This window comes from Phyllostomus hastatus, unplaced genomic scaffold, assembly GCF_019186645.2.
Source record: "Phyllostomus hastatus isolate PE091 unplaced genomic scaffold, TTU_PhHast_1.1 phas_scaffold_501, whole genome shotgun sequence".
NCBI classification, from domain to species: domain Eukaryota; kingdom Metazoa; phylum Chordata; class Mammalia; order Chiroptera; family Phyllostomidae; genus Phyllostomus; species Phyllostomus hastatus.
The window spans coordinates 235,208-250,581 of NW_025334033.1; the positions used below are offsets into that span (position 1 = coordinate 235,208).

Below are 15,374 nucleotides of genomic sequence, written 5' to 3' on the forward strand. Positions count from 1 at the left end.
AAAGAGGAATAAATAAGAAACTCCTAGGTGATGTTATTTTCCCCATAGCCTAGTGTGCCTGTGTTGAAAACCTTTGTTCTAAAAGCAATGTATCTGTTTAATCAACCTTTTATCCCCTTTAAAATGGATGCAGTCGTAGGCTTAAAGAGGATGTGTATCATAATTTTAATAGTCTTTTAGACGGACTTGGTATGACAATTATACCAAGAAGTTTCCTCAAACAACCCCCCTCCACCACCCCTATGTTCTGCTTGTCCATATTCCCTTCACCTTTTCCTCTGCTATTATTACTGGCATTTCTGCTTGTACTTAAAAGTAAAAAGCAATTCCAGATTATAGCAAACTCAATGGCCCTGCTCCATAGCCTGGTCCCTTGCTGAAGAGAGAAAAGGGGAGAAGCATGAGGGGACCATCGTGGGTTGAAATCAGGCACTATCAGAAGCACAGCTTGAGTTCTAAAAGCAGAGTCTTGAACATGTTCCTGGCAGAGAAATCTTCACTGGCTTGGAGGACAGGAAGGACTATTTTACAAACACCACTGTGTTTGAATTTCTAGAGGCTAGCCAGGCCAAGAAGACATCCCTAAGAGAGAAAAAGACACACAAAGAATTATAATTTAGATGTAATCTTGTTTAACTGTCTTAAACAAACAGGTTCCCAGTTAATGTCCTATAGCTTCAAAGTGAGATGGTATCACTCAGTAGAAATAATAGGCAATAGGCCTGAAAGTCAGCAATACAGGCAATCCTAGTATACTAAAGTGGACTTGAGACAGGAAATACCAATGCCTTGTTTCACAGATGTAGATAAATCCCAGAAAATTTAGGGAGATGAGCAAAATCTTCAGGATCCCCCAACCCTTGCCATACTTAGCACCTTATTGTGCTACTTATCACTTATCCATTCCTTCTCAAATTCTAACTCCCTAAGTGGTGAGATTTGCATTAAGGAGGTAAGTGAAGCTAATATTCTAAGTCACTAACTGCTTAATGTGTCATCAAACGTTTAAAGAGCATATATAAATGTAAATGTAGCAGCTGAAAAGCATGAACTGCTAATTATGTGCTCTTTGTGGCAAAGTAAGCTCTATTTAAGCAGGGGAACTTTTCTGATAGCCTCTACGATCATACATAGGTATAGCAACCTATCCTACTTAGGGCAAGGTATACCCTATCTAAGGTAACACTAATATGCTCAAGGTTACCATGTTTTTTCAAGAGTTAATTTAGCAATACCTGAATTGTAAGAAGAGAAACTATCTCACCTGCAGTGCTTCACCACACACTCATTGCTGCAGTACTCATTGTCCCAGTCCTTACTTGCAACGGGAGGGTTCTCACAACCAGACCTCACACACCGAGGCTGGGGCGAGAGTGTCACAGGAGACCCACTCACCAATTCAACATCCATTTGAGAAGGAGACTCAACCTATGAGAGGAAGAGAGCACCAAAGATGGATTAGATTTGCTACCTATGTTGCCAGCCACTGGTCAATTTAACTCTGGGACCCAATGGAGCAACAGGTGTTAAAATCCCTCACATATGGGTTAACATTCAGAAAGAAGAAGAGTTTTTGTTCTCCTCCTCATCCAGTTTTAGAACTTTGTCAAGCAGACTGACACGAAAATTCTTCCCATCAGGAGAATACCAGCTATATGCCAGTATAGTTGACCCTTTAACACCTCAGGTTTGAACTGCATGGGTCCACTCAAGCATATGCAGATTTGCCTATAAAGTGCCATTATTTTTGATGCCTAGTTGGGAATCTGTGTATGTGGAGGGCCAACTAGTAGTTTCACATGTGCATGGTGGGTCAGGTACTCTTTAATTTTAATCTCAGCCATCACTGACTTTATTCCACATTTGAATAATATCCCTCTGAAAATATCAAATCAAAAGTAACATGTAAATAGAGGTTGAGTCACCTCACCTCAACTAAGATTGTGAGAGCTAACAAAAAAGACAATGTGCCATTATAAAGAGGGAAAGAACTTGGAGATTCAGTTATTTTTCTTTACAGCTACTACTTTGTTGGTTGTTGAGCTAGTCTCAAATAGATCCATATTTTAAAATGACCACTGGTCATGTATAAGTTAAAACTATGGTAATGGGCATCTGTTTATGTTGCTTTGGACTCAATGATATGAACCAACTGAATTTTTCCAGCTAGGTCCCTTATCTATCTACACATTAAAAACATCAAGCCAGGCAGTCCAGATACAGGAGAAATAGAAACACTTAAATCTCCAAAGTTTAAGATTCTTGTATAGATAACTCCCCAAAAATAACTCTAGTCTTAGGTTGAATCCTCTGGGATACCAGGCCCTCTAGAAGATGCTTCTCACCAAGAACACTAGAGTATCATGGATGGGACAAGTCACAGTTGCAGGGAACTGTCCTTTATAGCAGCAGTCCCCAACCTTTTTGGCACCAGAAACCAGTTTCGTGGAAGACAATTTTTCCATGGACTGGGGTTGGGAGGATGGTTTCTGGATGATTCAAACACATTATATTCAAGCTCACTTCCTGCTGTGCAGCCTGGTTCCTAATAGGCCCAGAGGTTGGGGATCCCTGCTTTTAGCTGCCAGGCATTAAGTGCTAGTAGCAACCCTTACTTGAATATATCAACCAAAAAAATTTTTAAGATTTTTTAAAAGATTTTATTTTTAGAGAGAGGGGGAGGGAGAGAGAAAGAGAGCGGGAGACACACTGATGTGCCTGATGTGATGAGAGATTGGTTGCCTCTCACATGCCCCCAACTGGGCACCTGGCCCACAACCCAGGCATGTGCCCTGACTGGGAATTGAACTGGCAACCTTTTGGTTTGCAGGCTGGCACTCAATCCACTGACCCACACCAGCCAGGGCCAAAAATGTTCTTACTGGTTTCTACTTGTCTACAGGAAAGAATTGAAAACAGGCTCACCTCAGGAACTACGTCTGTGATCATCTCACAGATTGTATCAGGAGAGGTTTCCTCCACTGTATGGGCCTCAGGGCTGGTATTCATAGGCCGCTCAGGGCTACTTTCCACAGCTGGTGGGACTAAGGTGGTCTGCATTTTCAGAGTGGGTCCAGGCACAATCTTGATCTGCAGAGGAGGTGGTTGCTGCTGTAAATTGATTCGAGCTTTCTGAGGTGGAGGCTGTTGCATAGCCTGGAGTGGGGGAGGTTGCTGCAGAATGGTCACTTGCTGCTGAGTAGGGGGCTGAGGCATCTGTTGCAAAGGAGGGGGTTGTAGTCGGGGTGGAGGCAATTGCATGGAAGCAGCAGCAGCTGCCGCTGCCTGCAACACTGACCGAGTGACAATCTGGGCTTGTTGACTGGGCTGGATAGTAGCTGTGCTGGTCTGGCCTAGTTGTATCCCTCGGGAGGTCACCACTGTGGCTGGGATAACAGTAACCATCCCTCCTTGAGACATGGTAATAGATGAGGGCAACATCTGTTTGGTAATAATCAACTTGGTGATATTAGGCTGACCCCCAGCACCAGAAGATGCCTGGTTTGCCACATAGGATGAAAGAGTGGAGTTAACAACAATGGAAGGGGACAGGGCTGGGGGCTCTGCTGAAGTTGGTGCTGGAGATGCTGGGTCAACAGTAGCCACAGGAGGTGGAGAAGGAGTCTGTGATGATGGCACTGGATCCAACTCCACTGTTTCTACAGTGGCCTAAAAGAAAACAAAAAGTCATTGGGAAATTTACTCTTTTCTGCAGGCTACATTCACTTTAATCACCTCCCCAAAGATACAACACACATTATAGATTGGAGATAAAAAAAGGGAGGGGGGAATAGCAGCTATAGGTCCTACCCTGGCTAAAGCAAACAACAAAATAAACTCGGATTGTTTAGCAAGGTTCGTGATGGAAACAGGAAACCATGTTATATACGAGGTTTGTCCAAAAGGTACCCAGTCATGTAATATGAAAATTAGACATTTATTGAAGATACAAATACAGGAAACATTGTACACAGGACAATCTCACATCAGTCCCCTTCAAAGTAGGCACCTTGGGACCTCACACAGTTCTCCCAATTGCTATCAGCTGCCCTGTTGTATTTTCCTGAATCTCATCTATGGTCTGAAATCTCCTTCGTTTCAAAGGTGATTGTAGTTTTGGGAAAAGCCAGAAGTCTCAGGACACCAAATCTGGGCTGTAGAGGGGCTGAGTCACCTGGGTGATTTGATGTTTCGCAAAAAACTCTCCACATGATGCATGAGCAGGTGCATTGTTGTGATGAAGCTGCCTGCTAATCACCCGTTGCCCATAGCTACAGCCTTCTGAATTATCCTAATAGTTTCCACAGAGGAATGTTCAAGTTTTATGCAAAATGTGTAGATTTGTTGCTCTACTCAGGCATTTTGAACACCATGGCCACACAGTACACATGCTCACTCAACAGCGCCCACCACCCCCACTGACTAGTACAGTGAAGTCATTGTTCAGGCATGTGCATTCCAGCCCATTCTCCTTTGCTGCCAGGTTACATCGATGTCATGCAAACTGTTCTCATTATATTAACAATGGCTGGACTTTTTCTGGACAGACCTCGTATTTCTAAGCTTTTAATATTATATACAACATAAAGAGGCTCCATAGATTCTTTGTGGCATCTTTCTAACTGCTAATAAACAGCTCAAACAATCTTTTTTTTTTAGGATTTTGTTTTTTTATTTTTAGAGAGAGGGGAAGGAGAAAGACAGGCAGAGAAACATCAATGTGTGGCTGTCTCTGGAATGTCCCCTACTGGGGACCTAGCCCACAACCCAGGCATGTTCCCTGACTGGGAATTGAACTGCAACATTTTGGTTCGCAGCCCGTGCTCAATCCATTGAGCTATACCAGCCCGGGCTCAAAAAATCTTTTTTTTTTGGTTTAATACCCACCTACCCTAACCCTCTTACCTGACATTCTTGATTGTCTTTATAAGCAGCCAGAGCTTTCAGATACTCTTTCTTAGCAGCCTCAGTTTTTCTCTTATATACCTGCAGGAAAGAGAAGCTGTTTAAGAAGTCCCCATACTTCTAGAAAAGACTGATAATTCTATTATTCATCAATGAATGACAATCTGAATATTGACAACTCCTTTAGTGAATATATTTCTGAAAGCTAGCAATCAAGACAGCCTTTATGTCAGACTTCTAAGAATCTGAAAGCCAGCCAGTCAACAAGAATATTGCCAGAATAACCCCACTTCTAAAGCTGACACCAACCCATGCCTACTTCCATTAGCAAAACAAATCCTGACCCCAAAACTTTTTAAGATCGGTAGTTTGCTTAGCCTGGGATAGTGCCTAACCAGTATACTCTCCCTTAAAGAATGTGTTTAAAAAAAAAAAAATGTAAAATTATTTGCAATGATGGCCACAAGAACTCTTTCCATTTTGCATACTTCTTCCATCAAGTGCTGAAACCTATTTCCCCTTTCCCTGAATCTGGGCTATCTCTATAAAGTGCTTTGACTGTTAAAATGTGGCTCAAGTAACACAAAGAGACCTTGGAGCATCTGTTTTTGTCCTTTGGGAATACTGGTCTGTGTTTGCCATACTGTAAAGAAGCCAGTCTAGTCCATGTGGAGGGCAGGAGCCATGTGAAAGAGAGCCAAGGCATCTTAACCAACAAGTAACACCGACTGCCAGACATGGGAGTGAAGTCCCCTTGGCCAATCATACCAACTGTCATCTGACTACAACCACAGGAATGAGCCCAGGCAAGAACACTAGGAAAACCACCCAACCACTTTACAGAATCATGAGAAATAATAAATTGCCACGGTTTTAAGCCACCAAATTTGTGATGCTTTGTTGAGTAGCAATAGGTAACTGATACAAGTAATCTATAATAAAATTACCTTTTTCAAATTATTAAGTAGGTAGCAGACTCATTTTGATACAAGACCTGGATAGTATATGATAATGATAGCCATTTTAATTCTACATTTTATTATATACTATCACAATTTTCATTTTTTTAAATCCAAATTAAATTTAGGGAGATTAACTATAGTTTTGAAGTTTAAAGTAGGCCAATAAGAAAATCCTAAACTATATTCTAAATCTAAACTTGGTAACAGATTTTACAGTTAGCCACAACATGCAATTTATCAAGGAATAACCTGATTTTACAGTTTAAAAAAATTAGGCTTAGGAAAATTAGTGATTTTATAATAATTATTAATAATTTTTAGATGAGTATTCTGGACTTGGTGTACGGGTGCAGCTTCTTAGACAAAGGATAATCTGTGAATGCCACTGACAAAGCTGGTGTTACATAAGACCATGTAAGAAAGTTAAAAGAAAACTTAAGTTTTCACCCCCTTACTTAAAAACTTCTAGAACATTCATTATCTACTAGTTTTTCATTATTTGCTCACCTGTTTTTGCTCCTCTCCAAGACTGTCCCACATGGAGGCCACAATTTTTGAAACTTCCCCAAAAGTGGCATTGGGATTCTGTCCCTTGATGGCAGCCTGTGTGTCACGGAAGAACAAAGCATATGCTGAAACTGGTTTCTGTGGTTCGTTAGGATCTTTCTTTTTTCTCTTCTTTGGGGTCTTCTGCTTTTTCCCTGGTTCCACCACAACTGTCTTCTGGCTGGGGAGTTGCTGTATGGGAGAAAAGAGAATTACAAGAAGGAAGAAGGGAAGTATCATGTCTGAAGAACTGCAAGAAAAGGACTTTTATATGGGGGAAACTAGCTACATGAATGGAATTTTCAGAAATGCTAAAAATAGAGGCAACAGGATTAAGGCATTAATTAGTAAAGTATGTGAGAACCAACAAAAATGGAGATTGGGAGGAGCATTATAAACTGTAAACTGAGAGGCAGGACCCCATACCCAGAAAAGAGCAGAGGAGATGGCAGGACAGGAGTAAAGATACTGAGTAGTTCTCTATGCCAAGAGTTTTATTCCAGAATATCATGGCAGATTTGACTTTTGGCAGGGAATGCCTCACCCTCCGGAAATCCTCAACACCATCCTCATGAAGTGAACTAGTAGGTGAAGGGGTGGTTGAAAGACGATCCTCAGGTGACTGGGCAGGTGGCAGGATGGTGCCACCCCCTAAGCTCAAACCAAGTTGAGAACTCAGTTCTGACTGATCAATGGTGGTCAACTGGCTATGCCCCATCAAGCCAGATGTCATGTCTGTCATTGGTACATCAATTGTAACAGGTGGGTTGGCGCTATACTGAGTTCCTATAGAATGGTCCAAGTCCTGAGAGAAGCAGAAGGACTAATTAAACACTAAATATAAAGAACACCACTCTTCCCCCCCAACCCTGACAGGACAGCGTATAAACCCTCTACTCATCCACATTGTATCACTGTTTAAACGTTAAACATCAAATAGTTTGTCTACATATAAAATATATTAAGCTTTTTAGTAAAGTACAGAAACTAGTAAAGTCACTTCTTTGTATCCAAAGGCCTATTCTAAAACAACTAAAAACAATGAGAGAAGTCTTACTTTTGGACAAGTTAAAGAGCAAATAAATTATTTGGTAATCCAGAGGTAGTGATGACCCAAGGGGTAAAGAAAAACTTTCTCCCTACACCCTCCTAAAATAATGGCTTTTAAAGTTGCAGTACATAGGCAATCAGAGTAAATTAGTCCGAACTTGAGATGTTTGACGTCAACTATAAGGTGTAGAGATGTACCACTGATGAGATGTACTGAAAGCTCAATATACTGACTTATAACACATACTAACCCACAATTAGTACATTTGGTTCAGACCGTTTTGGAATAAACCTCTCAATGTGCCCGCTATCACACTCACATTTGAATCCTAGGATGCGAAGTCCATGTTAGAAGAGGGGGTAAAAACCCTTTTCTTTTTTCAAAAATCACAATAAATCATTTTCAATTCAGTGTTAACATTGGACATTTTATAATTTGAAACCATTTTTCAAGTAAAATTGATTCAGATGATAAATTCCATTTATTCAGGGGAAATTAAGTCTTTGATCATGAGCCTTCATCGACAAGAATGAGAAACAAGTAATACCCAAGTACAGTAGGGAATGGAGAGTCACTTCTGTTTTCCCTAATACCATGCCCATGAGTATTGGGTAAGCTTGAAAATGTCTTCCCCCTTACCATGGTCAAGCCCCCACTCAGGAGCCCCCCGCCCTGCTCCATCAAGCCATGGGTCATGCCCACAGGCATGTCCAATGTCTGGACCCCATATTGGGCTGAAAAGCTGCCATCCTGAGAGGAGGAAGGGTCCGCCAGGTCATCAAAGTGGCCAACCACATCTGAGACAGCCAGTGAAGGATCAGAATCCAAGGAGATAGGTGGGATTTCAAATTCCTCATCACCCAAGCTTGGTGTATGGAATGTCTGTATGGGGAAAAAAAGAGGACAGATAATTAGTGGGAAGAGAAGGCACTGCATGCTGCTAAGGGAAGAACATGCTGGGTACTGGAGATTCTATGGAAAGAGGAAAGTGTACCTCTTTCCAACTTGAATCCTATTTTTGTTATCAATTTCTTAGGGTGTATTTAATTTTACAAATAAACCTCTTTTCATATCCTTGGTCATATGGCACATATAGGCAGCCAACATAAATCACAGTTCTTAATTCTTTAATCTCTTTTCTACCTTTACCATCTCAGTTATTCTAAACTATTATTCCTATTATTCTTGAGTGATTCTTTCAGCACCATTAGTAAGGATCCAGACTTTATAACCTGTTTAGCTATGATATTTAAAGTCTCTCTAAAGATTCTGATAGCAATTATTTCATGCCTACCACACCTGAGCTGTTAGACCACAAAAATTCATTGTCAACCACAAAATTATACTTTGTTGTCTTAGGTTCCTTCAAAGCTCATCCTATCATGGGTACCTTATCCCCCTCTAAAGTGTATGCACTTAAAAGTTTCCTACCTCTTTTCCATTTTAAAAATCATGATGTTAACAACAAATAAGATTCCCATTTGCACAGTATTTTTGGAAAACTCACAATACCAAATAAGAATAATAGTGAGAAGAAAAATGTAACAGCTACAGTCAAAAGGCAAACTGGTGCTTGCTTCAGCAGCACATATGCTAAAACTGGAACTATACAGAGATTAGCACGGCCCCTGAGCACGGATGACAGGCAACTTCGTGAAGCATTCCATATTTAAAAAAATAATGGCAAAATGGTTTTCTAACAGTTGCCGAACATATTCCTGGTCTTGCTCTGACCAAGCCTTTCTGCAGGCGAGAAAGAAAAAGATTACCCCAGCTGACTAAAGACTCAACTCCTTTCTCTGAATCCAACTACAAAAATAATACTCTTTCTATTTTGAATGGGGCCACCGTTCATGGAGCTAACAGACTAATGGCTGACATAAGATACATTAAATGCTATGATTTCTTTTTGACACTAAAAAACTAAAATAGCATCTGCAAGTAGGTTTACAGTTGTGAGTATGCGAAACAGGGTTTATTCTTGTATTATTATTTATTATTGTATTATTTTACATATGAACTGTAAACCCACTTTTGCCCAAACCTGTAAATAATACCAAGAGAGACAGCATCATGAGAGGTCTTGGGTTTAAGCCCCAGCTCTACCCCTTACTACATGACCTTAAATGACCTTTCCTCATCTATAAAAGGGGAGTTGTAATGGTAATCTCCTTATATGCCTTTTATGAGGATTACTGGGATTTAATACACAAAAGGTTATAATCACACTGCTTGATATATATACACACATACACACACTTGCTAAAGAACTGTTAACTGGCTGTTATTAATGATAATATCAATACCTGATCCTATTAGTAACTTGTCAACTGCCCCAACCAATTATCATAAGTAGTTGAAATTTTGGAAACTTTAAATTCTATTAACCTGTCACATGGCAGAGTTAATGTCAACTGATTCAAATCAAATTCAATAGACACTCCCATTTTTTCACGATTAAACAATGCATTCTACGAGGACCTCAAGGTTTTACTAGACCCAGAAAGGGTCTCACTAATATCATTTTTATTTTAATGAAGACATTGCTAGAATACTTCCAGCTAGTAGAAACTAGTAGGGGAAAGGTATATCTCTAAAATACCCAAACTCTGTGAATCACATTGGCAAATAGAAATAAGTTTCCTGGAAGACAAAAAGACATGTATATAGTTTTATTTCTAAATTTTTCCCCTCTAAGATCTTTACTATTTTACTTAGCATGGTAAAAATTTGGTAGTTATCTGGGCTATGTCATGACTGTAATATAAGGAGCATAGGGGCAGGCAGTTCTTGATAGAAAAACTAAAACTCTCCCCCAAGAACTGAACTTTTGTCAGTACGCAACTCAAAATTTTTGTTATGATGTGGGAGGTTTTGTTTTTTTTTTAAGATTTTATTTATTTATTTTAGATAGTGGGGAAGGGAGGGAGAAAGTTAGGGAGAGAAACATCACTGTGTGGTTGCCTCTCGTGTGCCCGCTCAGGAGGACCCAGCCTGAATCAAATCAGCAGCCCTTTGGTTTGCAGGCTGGCACTCAATCCACTGAACCACACCAGCCAGGGCTTTATGTGGAAGTTCTTAATTTTAGGTCCATGACACTGAAATTTCAGTTTAGATTCATGTGAGCACTTTTCAGGAAGTGGGTACAAAGATTTTTTTTGCCAAATTCTCATGCAAACAAGCTGCAAGGATAGGAAAAAGGATTGGGGAAGTATTTAATGTGCTAGATCAATTGTTACATGATAGTGGTTTTTCAATTTTTTTTTAAAGATACAGATTGCTTTGGCAAAGTAAAAGATGCCTATTCATAACAAAAGATATTTACTACACAAATAAAAAAGCAACTCTGCTGAGATATGAAAATGATACTATTTGTTAGTGAGAACTGAAAAAGAATAAAAATTCATACTACAAACAAGAAACCGTTGTTCTACAAAGGACCAGACCTCACAAACCAACTGGAGTGCTCTCACGTACTGCACTAAAAAACCAGACATGCAGAGATTCCACTGTACCGAATTAACAAGGCATTCTTTCTAAGTACCACCCCCTGGAAACAGCTTTGTTAGTCACTATCTGTGGCTTTAATGGTAGGGTGTTTTGTTTTGCTTTTTTTGGTGTGGAGGAAGGTAGTTGTTTTATTTGTTTTTTTTTTTCCTTTAAGTATGAAGAGTAAAATAATGGCAATGGTTAAAAATACAAAAGGATAAATAAGGTACATGCTAGAATGTAAACAGATTCAGTCTAAATCCCTTTTACTACTACAAGCGATCTGTTCGATTATGGTCAAAATACAATAATAAAAATCTAAATTTATTTTTTTAGTCAATCTACTACATAACCAGATCATACCCTAGACTGTCAAATATAAAACAAAGATAAAATTGGCAAATATTAAATATATATGATGTAGACACAGAAGGAGAAAACACAAACATAATGCAGCTACCTTCTCACTCAGCTTTCTTTTCCTTCTCTGTTAAATTCCTGAGTCTCTTAGGGGAAGAAGCAGTTTGGGAATTAGTTTATAAACGAAGGATGCTTACCTACTGAGACCCAAAAAATTTAAAATACCATTTCTCTCCCATTTCACATTCTCCCCCTTGCCAAAACACACAACCCAGTATTTCTTCAGTTTCTTGTGTAAATTATTCATTAAAAATATGTAATCCAACATCTATTTATTCAACAGTACATTGGTACTTTGAGTTATTAAGATAACTTATCATTCTTAGAAACTGATATAATAATAAAATTTTTAACTATTCGGCCTGAAATCATTAACTGGTTCTAATGTTACAAATACTTTTTCTAATTAAGCATAGGTATATTTACGAATTATAATTCTCCCAAAGTGCTAAAAGCATAATATCATTACATAAGAGAAACCCTCAATGAAACAAAGATTAAACTTCCTTTTATATTACAGAACTTTCCTATTTAAATCAATGTTATAATAAATGCTAAGCCTGCCTCTCTAGACACCTACTCTTTAAAATTATTTCTTACTTTACTTAGATATAACTTACGTACACAAATTCTAAGTGTATAGTTCAATATTTTTTTATGTATGTCAACATCCAATGAACCACCAATAAAATCAAAGACACGGAACTTTTCCATCACTCCAAAAGATTTTCTCATGCTCCTTCCTAGTCAATGATCCCTCCCTTCCACAACAGGTATCACTATTCTGATTTCTATCACTACAGTTTAGTATTGTACACTCTAGATCTTCATTTAAAAATAAACTCATCTTGGCCCTTGCTGGCGTGGCTCACTGGATTGAGTGCCGGCCTGCGAACTTGGGGGTCACTGGTTCGATTCCCAGACAGGGCACATGCCTGGGTTGTGGGACAGGTCCCCAGTAGGGGGTGTGCGAAAGGCATCTGTCTACACATTGATGCTTCTCTCTCTTTCTCCTTCCCTTCCCCTCTAAAACTAAATAAATAAAATTGTCAAAAAAGCCCAAAACTCGTATTGTGTCTGTTCTTTTATATCTGGCTTCTGTTATGCAATAATCTATTTTTGAGATCATCAAAGTTGCATTTGTTAGTGTTTGTTCTTTGTTTACCGCTGTGTATTTCTTTTTTTAACCAATGTACCAGTTTATAGACACTTGGGTCGTTTCCAGTTTAACTGCTATGAATAAAGTTATTGTGCACATACATGTTTTTGGTGATTATATATGCACTCATTTCTCTCATGTATATTATCAAAGGATGGAACAACAGGGTATCCTTAGTAGATGTTGCCCGTTTTCCAAAGTGGTTGAATCAATTTATACTCTTACCAGCAATGATTAAGAATTATTTATATCCTTGTTAACTCTTAGAATTGTCGGTCTTTTTAACCATTCTGCTGAATGTATAATGGTATCTCCTTATGATTTTAATAGTTATTTCCCCGATGAGTGATGATGACCCTTTTTCATATGCTTAATGGCAATTTGGATACCTTCTTTTATGAAGTATGTGTTCAAATCTTTTGCCCATACTAGATTTACCAGAGCCATCATTTCCTAAGTTACATAGGGAAGTGTAATCACTGTGTTGTACACTTGATACTAATAAAAAGGAACAGAGATCACTCCATCACTGTGTACTGCCTCCCATCATAACATATTTGCAGAGAATTCAGCACCTAGAAAGTACTAAAAAAATCCTTAACATCAACCAAAAAAAAAAAAACTTGCCTATTTTTAAATTGGATTCTTTTATTTTACAAAAGCATTTGATATATTCTTAATATAAGTCAGCTATGTGTACTTAAGATATCTTCTCAGACTCTATATAGAATGCCTGTTTAATTTCTTAAAGATGTGTTTTGATGATGTCCAATTTCAACAAAGTCCAATTTTTCAATGTTTTATGGTTAATACTTTTGTGGACATATTTTTATTGCAAGAAAATTCTAAAAATTACTCTCCTTCTAAAAGAAAATTTTTAAATTTTACCTTTACTTTTCTAAGTGGCTTACATTAACAACAAAAACCACAAACAGATTAAAATAAAGCTTAAAAAAAACAGGGGAAGGGAAGGTGACATTTTATGAGGAGAACTTTTAACAATGAGAGTCTTGGGCTAAAGAAGCCATTGAAATGTAGTTAACAGCTTCTTGGCAAAGTACTTTAAAAAAATGTCTTAAAGTCATAAAGGCAAAATTGTGGAAACCTGATTTAGAAGAAATTGGCAATGATGCACTTTCATGTGGATGAGGTCAATACGAGATTTACGTCACTTGCAATGATGAAATTAAACCATGGAGATATTACTTAGGAGAAACTGGCAATAAGACTGCAGAGCACTGAACGGATTTTAGCTTTATATCATTTGTAAATCCTGCTGCTCATTTGATTCACACTTTCCTCTGCTTAGGAAAATAATAAATAATAACTATAAACAAGTTGAAAAGTAGCAAGTACCCCATGTCAATCTCATTCTCACCCATAAAAACATTAAGATTTATTATAGGATAAGCCTATTCAACAAGTACAAAACTTTCTTGGTACAAAAAAAAAATCTGATGCAAATGGTTCACAACACTTTTGAAAAAAAAATTAAAGCCTCAAAAGACAGTAGAAAGCTCAAGACTTCAGTTTCCCAAAGACCAGGAAATTTATTCTTGTCTGTTTCATCTTTCTCTTTGGCTTACTTAAGTGATACTTCTCTATATTATGACAATATTTCAACCAAAGCTTTTCCACGAATACTAAAAGACCTCACCATAACCATTACTTCTACTTTTCAACATCACAAGAAACGATTATTACAGCCATTTGTCAGCTGGAGAAACTGTGACATACAAAGGTGAAGTAACCTGCTCAAACTAAGTCACTGGCAAACAAACATATGTTGTACTCAATTCCCTTCATGTTTTCTGGCATCTATTTCCTTTCATCCCATCACTAGCAAAACAAACTAACACCATATATGTAAAAATAACTATTAACTTTTTAATTTTTATCACCAAATAGCAAGTTTAAATGAAACAAAGGCCCCTTCAACAGAGTTTCTTTTCAAGAATAAACACATGCCCATGGTTAACCCCTGATTAGCTGTACTCCTTCCCTCACCCCAATTTTTTAGCTGAAATATTCGCTTCCCTCTGCGATCCCCTAAGATTGTTGCAGTTATTTCTCTCCAACGAAAGGAGACAATTCCCCTGTCATCCAATCCAGAATCACTCTGAATTAGAATAGCCTTTTCCAACGTCCCGCTTTACTGATGACAGAAGCTTCCCCGGCCTCCCCTTAGACCTCAAAGGCTCCAGAAGCAGCTGCCACTTTTCTCTAAATGCCAATAGCGGCCTCTGGTTCCCAGCCCCCGGTCTCAGAGGTCCTCTCCTCCCCACCACCGCATCCCACCGATGCCTCACGCGCCCCCCTCCCCCCAGCATCAGCAGCTCGTGCTCACCTCGGCCCCTGACAGGAAAGGGTGCGAGGGCCCTGTGATCGTCAGGTAATTGTCATTTCCTCCGGGAAACTGGAAACCAAAAGAAAGCCACGGGGATAAGTTAGGGCGAGAAGGGAGTTAGCTAGGAGCGACGTATTCACCCCGACATTCAAACACTCCCCAAACCCCGCTTTTTGCCGTCCCGTCAACTGCTTCTCCGCCCAGCTTCCCGCCTCTGCTTCAACCGGTCAGCTGCGATCTCTTGCCAGCCTTCTCAGCGTTCAGGTTCCTACCTCCATCTTCACACAAGGACTATCACCGCCTCAGTCACCTCATCGTTCCCACCGCCCCCAAAGGACTCGGCACTGCCGTCACTTCCGCAAGGACGTGCGTCGCTCTCCGCTGATTGGAAGGGGCTGGTGTGAGTCAGGCTAGGGATGGTCCAGTGAATGGAAAGACTAGCTATCGCCCCCTGGAGCTTGGTGGAGTAATGGCACGTAGTTGTGCTAGAGGCGT

General features: G+C 39.3%; 1 protein-coding gene and 1 non-coding gene across 2 annotated transcripts; one reads left to right on the forward strand and one right to left on the reverse strand.

Annotated features, from left to right (window-relative positions):
• Positions 1-146: 146 nt before the first annotated feature.
• Positions 147-15,290, reverse strand: TOX4 (TOX high mobility group box family member 4). The gene is made up of 9 exons (XM_045822806.1): positions 15,152-15,290; positions 14,880-14,948; positions 8,104-8,346; positions 6,958-7,218; positions 6,375-6,605; positions 4,906-4,986; positions 2,926-3,669; positions 1,265-1,428; positions 147-582 (listed from the first exon to the last, which is right to left on the reverse strand). The coding sequence occupies exons 1-9, from the start codon at positions 15,155-15,157 to the stop codon at positions 522-524; spliced, it is 1,860 nt and encodes a 619-aa protein (XP_045678762.1). The 5' UTR covers positions 15,158-15,290; the 3' UTR covers positions 147-521.
• Positions 9,034-9,137, forward strand: LOC123808989. The gene has a single exon (XR_006783874.1). It is a non-coding gene; the product is annotated as a U6 spliceosomal RNA (small nuclear RNA).
• Positions 15,291-15,374: the final 84 nt, after the last annotated feature.

Bases quoted from the DNA above. Each gene is read 5' to 3' on its own strand.
- TOX4 (XM_045822806.1), bottom strand. The intron at 4,987-6,374 runs GTGAGCAAATAA...TCTTTCCTGCAG, and splicing joins TTGGAGAGGAGCAAAAACAG to GTATATAAGAGAAAAACTGA. The intron at 3,670-4,905 runs GTAAGAGGGTTA...GTTTTCTTTTAG, and splicing joins AAGACAATCAAGAATGTCAG to GCCACTGTAGAAACAGTGGA.